Genomic DNA, 17,014 nt, shown 5'->3' with positions numbered 1-17,014 from the left:
GGACATGGAAACAAACGAAGAAAACGAAGAAAACACCGTGTTGCCCGAACAACAGGCAACACCACACAGTAAGCCGCCTGTAATTAAATTACAGAGTGTGTGCGAGACAGGGGCTATCCTCACCATAGCCCAGAAACTAAAAGTCTACACGACAAACAAAATCTCCAGGAGTGGTAGAGAGACATTCATCCAGGCGAAAAGCCTGGAAGATTATAAAAAAAATGGTGAGTATAATAGAAGAATATGCAGAGACGCATAAAGACAAGAGGCTACAATGGATAGCCTTCCCAATAGAAGAGGATATAAAACCCAAAGTGGTTTTACGTCCACAAGAGCCGGCCCCAAAAGGAAACTCCCGATGTTCGTACTGACTCTGAATCGCGAGAACGTAGACAGGGCTAAGCTGATCACTAATCTGTGCCACATGAAGGTAGTGGTAGAAGAACTACGAAAAGCGACAGGGCCAACGCAGTGCTTCAACGCACAGAACGCGTGCCACAAAGAACCCAGATGTGTGATATGCGGAGGAGATCACCCCTCGAAGCAATGTAAAAGGCCCAGAGAAACAAAGGCAACCTGCGCTAACTGCAAAGGAAGTCACCCCGCAAACTACAGAGGATGCCCAAGATGTCCAACCTGGAGCAGACCACCACAACAGAGGCCACAACAACAGATCAACAGACGACAACAGGCAACCGGAGGCTCCTATGCCAAAGCCACACAAGCCAAAAACCAACAAGCCGGCACAGCGATCCTCCCAGACGAAGACTGCCTGGTCAGACTAGTCACCAACATAGTGACCAAGGTAGTCCAAGAAGTCATCCAAGATACCAGACAGACGATCAGGTAAAATCAGCATGCAAAAAAAAACATAAAAAGGCGTAAGCCACCAAAAAAATCATAAAAACAAAAAAAATCAATAAAATTCTTGAGTTCCAAGCCACTGGACTGAGCTCAGTGGGGCTTGGTACAATGACTTGGGGCCCAAGCAAGCAATTTTAGTTCCGCGGATAAGTAAGAAGATAAAGGCATAGAGCGCATCACGCTGGCCTAGTTTTTGCATTCGATTAAGGCACCACATTGGAATCTTATTACCCAGGATTCCATTATGAAGAGCATTTGGCTACGATAGTTGTGCCCCCATCGCGCACCAGCGTGCTATGGGGGGGAAGGGATGGCCTGGGGCATTGGAGCGAGGTGGGGTGATCCCTGTTTTACACTCGGGTCAAAACACCTCGCCCTAATGAATTTGTTACATTCGAATGTACTTTTTCGAAAGGGTGGACATCTCCCACAGGTCGGGTTGAATCAAATTGCTTGCTTGCTTGCTTGCCGACTAGATTGACCGACGACACAAAAAGAGTAGCGGAAAATTGGCCACAACCGGCCCAGTCTAGAGAAGACTGGAAATATCTGAGGGAGGCTATGTTCAGCATAGGAAGCAATTTATGATAGCGGATATTGAAAAAGGTGACACAAATTTCTGTGGACTCTTTGTCAATGAATTTGAACACGGTTAAATTTTGACTATTTCGTTGTAATACCTACTGTATGTGTACTATAAGCCAGCATACCTTGTTAACGTCTTTACACAAACAGTAAATGTTCTGTATTTGACCGATAAAACGGCTAAAAATAAATGAAGTACTATCATTTGTTATGTATGTGATATTCAAATTATTTTAATCACCTAAATGACCTCATTACAACAAAATTTACCTTTTCCTACTTAGTACAATAACCACGTTTCGTATGACTTAAACATTTATTTATATACTTTTGTTTTTCTGTAGTGCCTAAGTAACTTATTTGATCTGTCTTAATGTACCAGTACTTTTATACCGAAATGTATCCAACGGCATATTACTACCCCACGTTTTATCATGAGGATCGCATGTAATGTAACTTTATTTAGATTTTTCGCTGCTTACACTGCACGTAACATTGTTGTTCTAACAAAGCTTACTTATTTGCTTTTTACTAATTAGTGCTTATACTTCTCATACAGACTGTTTAGTTTTAAATTAGATATACACCCAATAGAAGGCAACAGCGCGCCATCGAGTACGAACGAGACGGTCCCCTCCTAGGGTGCGTCTTCATCATCGCACCAGCGCCAAGTCTGTGTGCGAATAATGGTGAATTTTTATTTGAGTGTTTTTGGTGTAAAGTTAAAATCTTTGGAGTTATAGAGCAAAAATTGAAAAAACACTAGGGGCGCCATTTTATTTATAAAAAAAGTAGCACACTATCTGCGGACTTTACATACCTGTATTATTAATAAATACAATCATAAGATTCGATCCCAGCAATAAAATTGCTGGTAAATAACTTTTCCCAAAAATGGCCTATTCTCCGATAATCTGTCCAGACTATATGTCCGAACCCATAAGTTGTTTCGTTGTCATTATATTAACTGTCAGCTGTTGTTTTGATTCAACTTACTTCTCTAATACTTTCACTTTCGTTGTCAATCCTTTCTCTTCTTTATCTTATCTTATCTTATCTTCTTTATCTTCCTACCTCTCTCATTTAAAGTCCATTTCCGTTGCTCCCAGCCTTATTGTCAATACTCTTTCTTTCAGTGGCTGTACCTTACAGCTCTAAAGAGAGATACTTTTCACTATAGTCTCATAAGAAAACTGCTTTATATTTTAAATTACTTAGTATCATATAAATTGGTGCGATGAAAACCAAAAGTGTTCTCCCGAGTAGAGCCACATTTATGAAAAAGAAGGCAGATTGATTATCTAAGATAAGATTCAAAGAAAAACAAAATATAGGGTGTTCCAAAAGTAGCGGACGGTCGAATATTTGATAGATTTTTGAAAATTATTGAACACGTATTTTTCAGTTTTTCGAACGGATGTTGACCTCCCGAAATATTCGACCGTTCTGCTACTATTGACACCCTACTATGTATATGGAGCAGTATTCTAGCTCAGCGTTTCCCAACCGGTGCACAGTGGTGAATTTTGCCGAAAACCTGGCCAAAATGCAAAAATTTAAGTTATTACATTCCGAGAAATTTTATATGAATCTTGCTCTGTAGGTTTAGGAGGATCATAAACGGTCGTTGAGGGTAGAATAATACAAGCATATCACATATTTATATTAGTGTAAAGTTGGAATTGAACGAAAGCGGACCAAATAAAATTAAAGTGTGTTATACAATTGAGGCATTGTTAAGTTTTCGTTTAAAGCTATAGACGTGTATTATTTTGTTATTTTATAGTGGATGCTATTTCTTGAGGTAAGTGGAGTATTTCAATATACTTTTTAGATTCTTTTTCCTAACATAAACTGTATTTACAACATATTTACAAAATGATGTCAAGAATCTTCAATCGTTTTCTGTTTACCAAGTTTTAAAATGGGAAAAGTAAAAAAGTCAGCTTTGGTCAGCAAAGTTTTTTTGCTTAATAAATAATTCAATATGTATATAAATATTCCGCAAGAAATCATCTGCAACAAGTTGCAAACTTAGCGGAATTCTTCATTTTAAAAAACTGTAACATGCTGGAGAATTTCTACATTAAGAGACTTTAATGTTATGGTCAGTTAATAAAGTAAGAACAAAATATGAAGCAGCTGATCCAGTAAGTTTACAGTTTTTTTTACACAAGAACCACAGTTTTTTGTTATTTTTTTGCTTTCCTCTTCTTTTTTTTAATCTTTAAGTCATTTTACCTTTATGTATAATAGGTCTATCTTTTTGCTTTCTTATTTTTATATTTTTTAATAATTTTGGTCGTGTGAGTCCAAAAATGTTGCCCTTTTTTTAAATAAAATGCATAAACGATACTTTATATTAAGAAGCCAAAAATAGGTAGGTCAACTCTTAATGGATCCGATTAATTATAATTATTACCTACCAATGTGTGGCTTCTTAACAAAAAGTTTCGTTTATGCATTTCATTTTTTAAAAATTAAAATTTTTGGCTCACACGACCAAAATTGAATCGTTTGAAGGTTCAGAAAGGGGTCAAGTGACAAGTATTTATTTTTGAGAAAATCAAGTTTACACATTGTTTACGTTCAACAAACAATCACTTAATAAAAATTCTACCTAACAACCTAGAGTATTTGTCAAAACGTGTTGTATTTTTTAAAAGTGTATCTTGTTAATTTGTTTAAGAAAAAAAATTAATTTTTTGCACACATTTTGTCAAGATTTGTCACTTGACCCCTTTCTGAAATAAACGATTCAATTATTAAAAAATATAAAAGTAAGGAAGCAAAAACATAGGATTGTACATAAGAGTAAAAGGACTTGGAGATTAAGAAAAAGAAGAAGAAAGCAAAAAAATAACAAAAAACGGCGGCTCTTCTGTAAAAAAACTGTAAATTTACTGGATCATATGCTTCATATTTTGTTCTGGCCATATAACATAAGTCTTTTTATGTACAAATTCTCCAGCATGTTATATTTTTTAAAATGAAAAATTCCGCTAAGGATGCATTTGGCTGCAGATGATTTTTGAGGAATATTTATATACATTTTGAACTATTAATTAAGCAAAATATATTTGCTAAGCAAAGTAGACTTTTTTACTTTTCCCTTTTTAAAACTTGGAAAACTTAAAACGATTGAAAATTCGTACCAATTTGCAATCATGTTATAAATAAAGTCTATTTTACGAAAAAAATAACGACTAAAAAGTTTATTAAAATACTCCACTTACCTCCAAACATAGCATCCACTATAAACTAACAAAATAATACACGTCTATAATTCTAAATGAAAACCAAACAATGCCCCAATATTATTGTATAACACTTAATTTTTATTTGGTCCGCTGTCGTTCAATTACAACTTAACACTAATATAAATATATGATCTCATAGGTGCCCATGCCCACGGCCACGGGCCCCTAGCTTTTCTGTTGCTTTAAACTGTAATATATTGTCATCCAAAGTATACAAAATATAATGTGCGACATCTTCACGTCTGGCCCCTCCTCTAAAAAATTTTAGATGGACGCCCATGCATGATCTGCTTGTATTGTTCTACCCTTAACGGCCATTTATGATTCTCAAAAACCTACAGAGCAAGGTTCATATAAAATTTCTCAGGGTATACCTATAAACTTAGATTTTTACATTTTGGCCAGGTTCTCGGCGAAATTCACCACTGTGCGGTGGGTCGCGACCCACTAGTGGGTCGCGGGTAGATTTCAGGTGGGTCGCGACTTGGCTCTTACAGTAGCTGAGTAGGGTACAGTGACGGTGTTCCTTATTTTTTTTTATCATCATGGATGAGAAATGGGTCGCAAATAACGCGAAATTCAGAAGGTGGGTCGCCAGACATAAAAGGTTGGGAACCACTGTTCTAGCTCATATTATATTAAGCCAATTCTAAGACTTAGTTCACTGAAGCTTCATCACAAAGCAATTGAAATGGCTATAATGAATTTTAATCTCTCGAAAAAGAAGAATTCTGAATTATCTTACAAAAAGTTTAACCTGCTAGTTATCTTTAGAATAGGATGCAGTAAAAATTAGGTAGGTTTTGTAATTAATTCTCTTTTATAATCTAATAGTTAAAATTTCAGATAAGCGTTGTACTTAAATCTGTTATTACAAGATGGCAACGTCCGAAAACGAAGATCTACTAAATTTGTAAGTACATATTAGATTAGTATTTCTTTAGAAAACCGGTTAAAAAAAAAGAAAACTAGGTAAACGTTAATAGTACTATTATATTTTAATATCAATACCGTTCGTCAAGTAGTAATCTTCAAAACGTTTATCTTCCTCTTCCTCAGTTTTTCCCTTTTTAGGGGTCGCTTTTCCTTACTCTTTTTCGTGATTCATCTCTGTCTCAAGTCTCAAGTTCTATACCATGCAGTCCTTCTGTAATATCTCGTACAAAAACACTAGTAAGCCCAAAAGTAACATCTATTCGTCTACATACTAAACACGACTGGTTGAGTATTTTACCTGTGTAATTAACTAAATAGAATCTAATAACTACACATGAGCGTCGCGTGTGGGGCTTATAATTGCATATGGCCAATACATTACATCTTCTTCTTCTTCTTTAGGTGCCGTGTCTGTATTCAGACGTTGGCCGCCATCATGTTTACAATTTCCTGAAATCTCTCTCTATCGGCTGCTGCGCGAAATAATTCTTCTACTGTGCAGCCACACCATTGTCTAATATTACGCAGCCATGAAAGTTTCTTTCGACCAATCACCAATCCATCTCTTTCCCTCCACTTTTCCTTGTATTATAAGGCGAAGCAGATGGTATTTAGGTCCTCTAATTATATGGCCGAAGTATTCTGTTTTTCTCCTCTTTATGATGCTTATGAGCAGACGTTCCGAATTCATCATTTGAAGAACATCTTCATTGGAAGTGTGCGAAACCCACGATATCTTTAGGATTCGTCGATAGCACCACAATTCGAATGCTTCTATTTTGTTTAGCATTGTGGTTTTTAACGTCCATGTCTCACAACCATACAATAGGATAGACCACACATAACATTTCAGCACCTTCTTTCGAATATTCATCGACAGGTTTCTATTACATAAAACTGGTTTCCAGGTCATAAAAGCCTTCCGTGATATTTCGATCCTAGTTATTATCTCTTCATCAGAGTCACAATTTATATTTAACCAGGTGCCAAGGTACTTGAAATGATTTACCCGTTCTAACTCCTCTCCATCAAGAGAAAGCTGACCTTGATCTATATTAATCTTTCCAACTGCCATCCACTTTGTTTTTGAAATGTTGATTTTAAGGCCTCTCCGATAGCTTGCTTCACTGACTAGATTTAGTAGTGTCTGAAGATCTTGTAAATTTTCAGGAAGAATGGCTGTATCGTCAGCGTATCTAATATTGTTGATTACTTCTCCGCCTAGCCTTACTCCCTCTTGTCTGTCATCCAAAGCCTCCCTAAAGATTTCTTCAGAGTACAGATTAAAAAGGGTGAGTGATAAAACACAACCTTGTCGTACTCCACATTTTATCGGTAGTTTTCAGTACGACTGTCTCCAATTTGGATAGAGGCTACTTGGTTGTAATATAAGTATTTCAGCAGTCTTATATCGTAGTGGTCAAGTCCTGCTGCCTGCAGGCAATCGAAAAGTGTATCATGTTGTACTCGGTCGAATGCCTTTTCGAAGTCGATGAAACAAACATAAACGTTCTTTCGGAATTCACAACTTTTTTGTAATAGAACGCGCATACAAAATAGTGCTTCTCTAGTTCCTAGACCATTTCTAAATCCAAATTGCTTATTACCCATTCTAGTTTCTCGTATAATACGTAAAAGTATCTTAAGTGTGTGACTCATGGCTGCTGCTCGTGGCCTGCTTTTCTTTGGTAATGTTATAAACAGTGACTCCAACCAATCATCTGGTATTTTTCCTTCGTTGTAAATTTTGTTAAAGAAAGTAGTCAAGTAGGTAATGTTTTCCTCATCCAAAAGTTTAAGCAGCTTAACATTACATCACCCTAAATGTCTAAATTGAGGAACGCAACAAAACTAAAGCTACTAAATATTACATTTCGAATCCAAAACGTTCTGGTTCTTTTCTAACTCTTATTGGACGTCTATGTGGGATGCCTGTCTCTTGGATAACATCACTATGATTTTCAGAGTCTACCTGAGGCTCCCCACTTAGATTTCCTGTTGAGTTTGTAGCGGTTTGGATAACATTTTCTTCATTATTTTGAATGTAATTTTCCCCTGAACTATCGTACATAGTCTCAGCAAATGTAATACCTTCTAAATTATTATTAAAAACTATTTTAATTTGATTACAATGTCTTTTCCACGTAAGTTTACTACCTAACAGATTTACAAAATATGCTGACATTTTCATGTACCAGTAGTAGATATTTTTCTACTTCTAACATGACCAAACATTACAGTACCTATTTATTATTGAATCTTTTGTACGACTGTACTCACGCTACCAGAAAATTGGAATATCTTGGACCGTGACCAGACACCTCGTAACGCGACAGTTCGTAACCGGACAATTGGTAACAAACAACTCGTAGTAACAGCGACAGTTCGTAACGGCGACACTTCGTAACGGCGACAGTTCGTAACTATACAAATTCGTAACGGACAATTGGTAACGTCCAAATTGAATTATTCTGTTTATTTTTGTTAGCGTCGAAACTAACTGTTATTACAGTTACAATTGAAATTATTAATATAACTAAATAGTAGCTACCTGGATAAACATGTTTAACACATTATATATTTCGTGTTTCAGAATATATTAAAAGTCTTTAAACACATACAAACTTTAAATATTTAAATACATACAAACTATTAACAATATTTCTAAAAGTTTATACCTCTTATTGTTCCTTAAATTTGGATATACCTACTTAGACAAAGGAATAATGAAGTAATTCGTGAAATCTTTAAGCCGACAACCGTCTTTAAATATTCCTAACTTTCTAAGTAAACATTTTTCTAAGTAAAGTATTTTATTTAAATATTTTTTATTTGCATGTTTAAATACTTTTATTATATTCTGAAACACAAAATATGAAATGCCTTAAAATGTTTATCCTGATACTGATTCGTTAAATTGATAAACATAATTTCATTTATAACTGTAATAACAGTAGTTTCCACGTTAACAAAAATAAACAGCATAAGTCAATTTGGACGTTACGAATTGTCCGTTACGAACTTGTATAGTTACCAACTGTCGCCGTTACGAAGTGTCGCCGTTACGAACTGTCGCTGTTACGAATTGTCCGTTACCAATTGTCCAGTTACGAATTGTCGCTTGCGAGATGTCATGGAACCATCTTGGACATATTACACGTGGAGAGATATACAACTTGCTCCTACTCACTATGCAGGGAATGATTCAAGGAAAAATAAGCATAGGGAGATGGATAATATCGTGGCTGCGCAACCTGAAAGAATGGTGCGGATGTATATCAAATGAACTTTTCAGAGCAGCCGTCTCCAAAGTCCGAATAGCTATGATGATTGCCGATCTCCGTCGCGGAGATGGCACTTGCAGAAAAAGACTCACGCTAGCCCTTTCTCTAACCAAGTCGTTCCTAATCCTGTCTTTTATAGTTACTTCCACCCTAAAAAATTTTTTTTGGGAGACCTCGTGCTACAACATCTTTAAAATTTAATATTTTCAACATGTCATTTAGGGTTATTAGACCTTGATATCTGGCTTGTTTCAACTACTTTTAAGATGTTTTCACTGATGATGGCCTGATAGGACCGAAAACGTTGTCAACAAAATTTTTAATCCTTTTAGATAATTTAAATTTTGTGATAAATACTATACAGTACCTCTATACATCAGAATTTTTACACCATTGTAAGTTTTTGTATTTTTTGGTAGTTTGGAAAAAACTGAAGATGCGTCTTCATCGGAACAACCCAAAGAAGTATATTTGGGTACTCCAGAATTGGAAGTTATCCAATTTGATTTGACACTTGTTGACAGGTATCATCGAGAAAATACAATGTAAGTTATAATAAAATAAAGTATGTTTCTAGCTAGAAAGAGTTTTATTTTTTAATAGATGGAAAAAAGTTTTTTTCTAAAATCTGCCTGTTCAGTAGGTTGGTAAAAATGTAATTTTGTTTCCAGCCTATTTTCTCTTATTATGGTAAATATCTTTTAGAGGCAGTGGGCAAGGGCAGTCTTATGGGTTGGTAATTCTCGAGGTCTGTTGTGGCCCTTTTTGTGTAATAAAATGGTAAGTGCACTATGCCATCTTGTAGGTGTTTCACTTTGGTGTAGACATACGTTTAAGAGTTCCTTAATCCTTAAACGCCCAAGGGTGGGTAAAAAATGTCCACCTAATGCGTATTCCCTTGTAACATATTTATTACTTATTTAAAAAATTTTTAAAAATTATTTATTGTTAAAAAGACAGCCCTTTATCAAATGTTAATTTGGTTCAACCGATATTTTTGAAAACAAAAGTAGCATTTTGAGTTAAATATGGGTGGGCATAAAAAGTACACCCTTGGTAAAATTTGTTCCTAAAGGTTTCTATATAATTACTCGTTGGTAGGAAGATATTCCTTATAATTATCCACGTATAATTACATAATCTACTTAATTATCCGCCAATGAGGAGGCTGAACGGAAGAATGTGGAGAAAATCGACAAATCTGAATTACTGGCTTTTACTGGTATGTTAATTTTGATGTAGGTACATTGTAATTTTGTTGTAAATTGTTTATATTAATATTTTAGAAGATGCTGTCTTTATTAAGCATAAGATTCTTAAGTTTAATCCATTTCCAACAACTCTCAATATATATATTAGCTATTTTCGAGGTGGACATTTTTTACCCACCCTTGGGCGTACATGGAACCTAAAAAAGGTTGGGCGTTTAAGGGTTAATATTCTCTAAAAGGCTGTTCCTTTGCGGCTTCTTAACGATATTATCTTCTCTCGGGGCTGTATTTCTTTCTATTTTCTTAAGTGCGCTCCTTATTTCGTCTGTTATATATCAGGCATCAATTCCGACCCTTGGTTGACTAATCTCTTTCATTTCAAGAATTTTCCTGAAATAATCTGTTAGTTGCTCATCATGGCTTTGTTGACTATTGTATAATTCTCTAGACAAATCTTCTACTAGCCTTAGTAACTCAATTGGTAACGATATTTCAATCTTTAGCCTTTAATTTCATTATTCCTTTTTTGCCATTTGTTAATTTTGGCCTTAGACCTTTAAGGCACTTGATATTTTCAATCGTTTGTCGGATTTATTCACTTTTATGCTATCAGTTCTCAGTCCTAATATATTTTTGTATTCTTTTACTTATTTCTCTAAGTTCGTGGTGTTCTTTTCTTTTATTGCTTTGCATCTTTCTTCTTTTTCCATTAATGCTTGTGTTTGATCTTTCGTTATATGATTTCTTTTGATAGTGTATCTTCTGGTTTTACTCTATACCTTCTATTATAATACCACTCAAGGTTTTGTTATTTAGGTCTGTATTCTTATTGATTTCGAGTATTATTTAGGTCTGCATTATTATTGATTTCGAGTCTGCTGTTGATGTGTCTGCAAAAACCTGTGCTGATTACAGAACCATCAGTTTGTTAAACCATTTATTTAAAATTTTTCTGAAGGTAATACATGGTCGTATCTACAATAAATGCGAAGAATACTTGGATGACACACAGTTTGGTTTCCGTAACGGGTTTGGAATGAACGTACTTGCTCAAAGATGTCGAGGTATATCTCTAGATATATACTGTTGTTTTAGTGACTTCCAAAAGGCATTTGATCGTGTTAAGCACTCTATATTGATCGAAGCTCTAAAAGACATTGGCTTGGACGGCAGAGATATTCGAATAATTTTTATATTGGAACCAAACAACATCAGTTTAAGTAGATGGTGTGAAATCACAGGCTCTTAATACTAAAAGAAGAGTACGGCAGGGATGCCTCTTGTCACCCCTGATTTTCAACGTTTACTCCGAAAGAATTTTCAGAAAAGCACTTTCTCAAAAACAAGAAGCAATACTTGTGAACGGTGAAGTCATCAATAATTTGCGATATGCGGACGATACAGTACCTACTCCTAGCTTCTACTCAAGAAGATTTGCAAACACTACTTGATAGTGTGGTTAAGAGTTGTAGGGAGGCAGGTCTGGATCTGAACCGTGACCAGACACCTCGTAACGCGGCAGTTCGTAACCGGAAAGTTGGTAACGGACAATTCGTAACAGCGACAGTTCGTAACTATACAAATTCGTAACAGACAATTCGTAACGTCCAAATTGAATTATTCTGTCTATTTTTGTTAACGTGAAAACTAACTGTTATTAGACTTATAATTGAAATTATGTTTATTAATTTAACGAATCAGTACGGGGATAAACATGTTTAACACATTTTATATTTCGTGTTTCAGTGTACATATATTAAAAGTCTTTAAACATAAACAAATATTTAAATACATACAAACTTTTAATAATATTCTTAAAAGTTTATTCCTCTTATTGTTCCTGAAATTTGCATATGCCTAGACAAAGGTATAATGAAGTACTTAATTCCTGAAATCTTTAATCTGACAACCGTCTTTAGACATTCCAAACTTTTTAAATAAACATTTTGTAAAGAAAATATTATAATTACCTGTTATTATAATAAACCTTGTGATTGATAATAGCTTTGGGGCATTCCATCAACGGTTGTAGTTGATAAGAGGGATGGCTTGTAATACTTTAATACTTGATTTAAATACTTTTATTATATTCTGAAACACGAAATATGAAATGCCTTAAAAATGTTTATCCTGATACTGATTCGTTAAATTGATAAACGTAATTCCATTTATAACTGTAATAACAGTTAGTTTCCACGTTAACAACAATAAACAGAATAATTCAATTTGGATGTTACTAATTGTCCGTTAAGAATTTGTATAGTTACGAACTGTCGCCGTTACGAAGTGTCACCGTTACGAACTGTTGCTGTTACGAATTGTCCGTTACCAACTGTCCGGTTACGAACTGTCGCGTTACGAGATGTCATGGAACCGATCTGAACATACGGAAAACCAAAATGCTCGTAATAAGTAAACAACAGCATATAAAACCGTCTATATGTAAATAATACCAAACTTGAGAAAGTTGATAAAATCGCTTACCTTGGACAGCAATTAAATTGTAACGCAGAAAGTCACGGCGAAATTAGATCTAGGATAGAGCAGGCTAGAGCCGCTTTTAGAAGGATGTCCAAGGTGTTATGTAACAGAGACCTAAAATTGGCATTGAGGATCCGCCTACTTCGCTGCTACGTGTTCTCGGTCTTACTTTATGGTGTCGAGTCCTGGACTGTGAATAAAATCGATCTAAATCACCTTTAGGCTTTCGAAATGTGGTGTTATAGAGAAGAATTTTAAAAGTTTACTGGGTGGAGAAAATTCGAAACTCTACAATGCTAGAACGTCTCAGCAAGACTACTGAGATCATAAAAAGTATCAGGCAGAGAAAGCTGGAGTATTTCTGACATGTAATGAGAGGTCCCAAATATAGGTTGCTACAAAATATCATGCAAGGAAAAATAGCTGGCAAACGCAGTCCAGGACGAAGAAGAACCTCATGGTTGAAGAACTTGCGAGATTGGTATGGTGTTGATACAAGCATGCTATTTAGGGTGGCAGTGAATAAAATTAAGATAGCTATGATGGTAACCAACCTTCTGAAAGGACATGGTACATGAAGAAGAAGTTGATGTGTTCTTCAAATGCATTTATATTATTAGGCTCTGTTCAGATAGGTGCAGATTTCTTTTTAATAATACGGTACCTGTCCATCCCAAAGTCTATTTCTATCGAGGCTTTTACCATTCTGTGGTAGCTACCTGTTGAAAACTGGTTTAGAACTGTAACATCTCCAAAGGTGTCCCTTTGTCAGTGATCATTAAAGCGATCTCTTCCTAGTTTTCCATTCGGGCTCTGCCACGTCCATCTCCGATGTTCTTTATTGTAGAAGAAGCTGTTCATTTTTTCTTTCCAGTAGGAAACTAAGTAAAAAACTCTAACATTAAGTAAAAACCACTTGTATGTAATAGGTATATTTACTAAAAATTTTAAAAGTCCCAATGGATTGAATAAAATATATCCAATTTAGAACGTTTTCGGACCTATCAGTCCATCATCAGTGAATTCAAACGCCGATGTTATATCTTTCAACATCGGCGTTTAGACTTTTTAATTTTACTTCAAAATAATGTAGATTGAATTATAAAAACAACCATTGTTTGGTTCTGGGGCTATTTAGCAAGTATTTGAATTCACTGATGATGGACTGATAGGTCCGAAAACGTTCTGACTTGGACATATTTTATTCAATCCATTGGGATTTTTAAAACTTTTAGTAAATATACCTATTACATATAAGTGGTTTTTATTTCATGTTAGAGTTTCTTAACTATATGGTATACAGCCAACCTAAGGAACTACTCCTTTTTAGTTTAAACTAAGTAAAGTTTCACCGTGCTCGTTCCTGTTTACCAAACCACCTTCCAAACTCCACTTCATAGTCCTGAACCTGGTATAGCAAGTGAACTGATTTCAGTCTTTTCTCTTGTAGTTTTACCTCGCTAACGCCTATCAGATCCCATTTAATTTTCGACATTACTGTTTCTACCTCTATTATCATTCTTTTGCTAGTACAGTGGAACCTCGATTATCCGTCTCTCCATTAACCGTCACCTCTGTTAACCGTCAGGGCACATACAGACGTTGTATTGACTACATAAGCAAACATTTTAATGTAAAAAAATAAAAAAAAGTTAATTTGATTTGTGATGAGGAATGAGGACACAAACGGCTATCGATTGCTGACAGATAAAGAAATCGTTGAAATGGCAACAAAGGCGGACCAAATAGATTCAGAAACTGACACAGACTTGGAATTTGACTGTAGATATGCTGATAAACCTATTGTAACTGAAAAAGATTTGCGTAAATAATCTAGAGAAGCTGCATCGCACATGCAATAATTCATGGAGTGGTATTCTCAACAAGAAGATGCCAATAAAGTAGATTGCATGATCTTATGCCGATTAAGAAATTCAGCCGTCGCAAAATGTGAAGCATTTTATGGATAAAAACATCGGAAAAGAAGTGAAAGGAAGAATTTACAAAACAGTCATCAGACCAATAATAACATACCTACGCGGCAGAAACACGACCTGATACAGAAAGGACAAAAAAATGCTATAAACCGCAGAGATGAAAACACTGCGAAAAATCAATGGTAAGACACTGTGGAATAGAGCTAGAAGTGCAGATATACGACGGAGATGCAAGGTGAACAACATTAATAACTGGGTGAAAAACAAAGAGTAGAATGAAACGACCACATAAGCCGAATGACAACAAATAGAGTAGTAAGGACGGCGAGAGACGGTTCCCCAATAGGAAGACGATCAGTGGGAAGGCCACGAAAAAGATGGAATGACAACTTACTGGAGGCACATGAAAAACAGACAGAGTCATGTCTACATAAGAAGAAGAAGAAGAAGCAAAATGTGAAGCAATAGTAAAACACACAAAGATTTCAGAATATTTTAAATTGATTCGATTGTACGAACACAAATCCCTCTTATATTGTCAAACAAAACATACAAATGAAATTTGAGAGTTGTACCATGAATTTTTAATGTTCTGTTGACCGTCTTTTCGATTATCCGTCATACCCTTGGTCCGGTACCCTGACGGATAATCGAGGTTCTACTGTACTTGAGATAATCTTGTCCCCCCTCTACAATTTGTGAGACTGATTAGTTGTGTAATGTGATATTTATATGAAATATATGCGATGTATTATATATGAAGTATATAAAAGAACTTTTTTCCATTTAGAAATGCTAATTGCTAGATGATTTTAGTATCAAGAGCTTTTAGCACTAAACACTTGAACCTTTAGAAATAATAGTTTTCCTAGATATATAGAATATAGAAAATTGTATTGAGACAAGGCGAAAACGGCGGGTTCGAAGGGAAAAATATTCCCATGAGATTTTTTTGCATAATCACATTCGTGAGATATCCCAGAATAAGGTTCAAGAAGTCGCCCAAGTGAAAAGTGGGCCAATTTTTTTTTAACAATTTTTTTTTAATCAAATTGTAAGAATCAATATTTTTGGCCCGAACATTTTTTTCTTTCATTTTTTGGACCATTCTGGACAAAAAAGGTCTCTTATAATTTTTCTCTAAAGTTGATCGTTTTCGACTTATAAGCAATTTAAAATTGAAAAAAACGAAAAATGGCGATTTTCAAGGCTTAATAACTCGGTTAAAAGTTATTATTATGAAAGTCAATATATGCCTAAATCAAAGTTTGAAGCCCCCCCTACAAGATCCTGAAGAAATTTTTGTCATTATTTTATTACCAAGCTGTTATTTTTAAGTAATAATAATATGCGCCATGCACGTGTGCGGGGCTGTAAATGCTGAGTGCGAGAGAGAAGCTATTCCAGCAGTCCAATTGTGCATCTTACTCGCACTCACATTTACAGCAGCGTCAATAGGATACAACCACTCATTGTTATTAATTAAAAATAACAGCTTAGTAGTAAATTAATGACACAGATTTCTTCAGGATCATGTAATGGCGACTTTAAACTTTGATTTAGTCACTTTGTGACTTTCAAAATATTACTTGTTGACCGAGTTATTAAGCCTTAAAAATGGCCATTTTCGCGTTTTTCAAATTTTAACTTGCTTATAACTCGAAAAAGATCAACTTTAGAAAAAAATTATAAGAGCACTTTTTTGTCCAGAATGGTCCAAAAAATCTAAAAAAAATTAGTCCGGGCTAAAATATTGATTTTTTGCAATTTAATTAAAAAAAAATTGTTAAAAAAAAATTGGCCCACTTTTCTCGTGGGCGACTTCTTGAACCTTATTCTGGGATGTCTCACGAATTTGATTATGCAAAAATATCTCATGGGAATATTTTTCCCAACGAACCCGCCGTTTCCGTCTTGTCTAATTGCTACAGAAGGGTTTTTGTTTTTCGACAAACGTAAAAACTCGTAGTAGTATAGTTTTAGTATAGTCAAAATATAAAGTTGTCACCATACCACTTAACTTTAAACAAACATGAGAGAACACTCGGTTTTTCAGTACACACTAACACGCACTGATCACAAGTTACAAAAAGGCACAATGAATGGCTTTAGATGCTTTAAAATATTTAGTAAAGTATGATATTGATGTGATATTGTGGGAATCTGCAGGTGGGCCTTCTATGAAGGCTAAAATATAATATTACACCTGTACCATAATAGTTATTTATGTACCAAGTCAGTAAAGTTACTCTTTATCAAACGAGTCTAATATTATGAGCAGAGCGAGCATAGCGAACGAGGCGAATAACAGACGAGTTCGATAAAGAATATTTACTGACGTGGTGCATACAAAATTTTATCGTATTTGATATTGGTTTTAACACTTACTTACAATTTAAAATTTAAGAACTTTTAAATTTTAAACGTCATAATAATTTCATGACGAGAAGAGTTTG

General features: G+C 35.0%; 1 protein-coding gene across 3 annotated transcripts in view; it reads left to right on the top strand.

Annotated features, from left to right (window-relative positions):
• The window catches only part of LOC126890765 (PRKCA-binding protein-like), an 87,702-nt gene that overhangs the window by 10,427 nt on the left and 60,261 nt on the right, over positions 1 to 17,014 (top strand). The window contains exons 2-3 of one of the 3 annotated variants that reach the window (XM_050659944.1): positions 5,556 to 5,622; positions 9,349 to 9,474. The exons of 1 other annotated variant lie outside the window; for it this stretch is intronic. In XM_050659944.1, the coding sequence (XP_050515901.1) occupies positions 5,588 to 5,622; positions 9,349 to 9,474 (161 nt within the window). In that variant the 5' untranslated portion in view covers positions 5,556 to 5,587. Of the gene's footprint in view, positions 1 to 1,793; positions 1,897 to 5,555; positions 5,623 to 9,348; positions 9,475 to 17,014 lie in introns of all 3 variants that reach the window. One more of the 3 variants, XM_050659945.1, reaches the window with a different exon arrangement.

Source organism: Diabrotica virgifera, chromosome 8 (assembly GCF_917563875.1).
Source record: "Diabrotica virgifera virgifera chromosome 8, PGI_DIABVI_V3a".
Classification (NCBI taxonomy): Eukaryota; Metazoa; Arthropoda; class Insecta; order Coleoptera; family Chrysomelidae; genus Diabrotica; species Diabrotica virgifera.
Note: the sequence above shows the minus strand (reverse complement) of the source record. Positions and strands in the feature narration are given on the sequence as shown.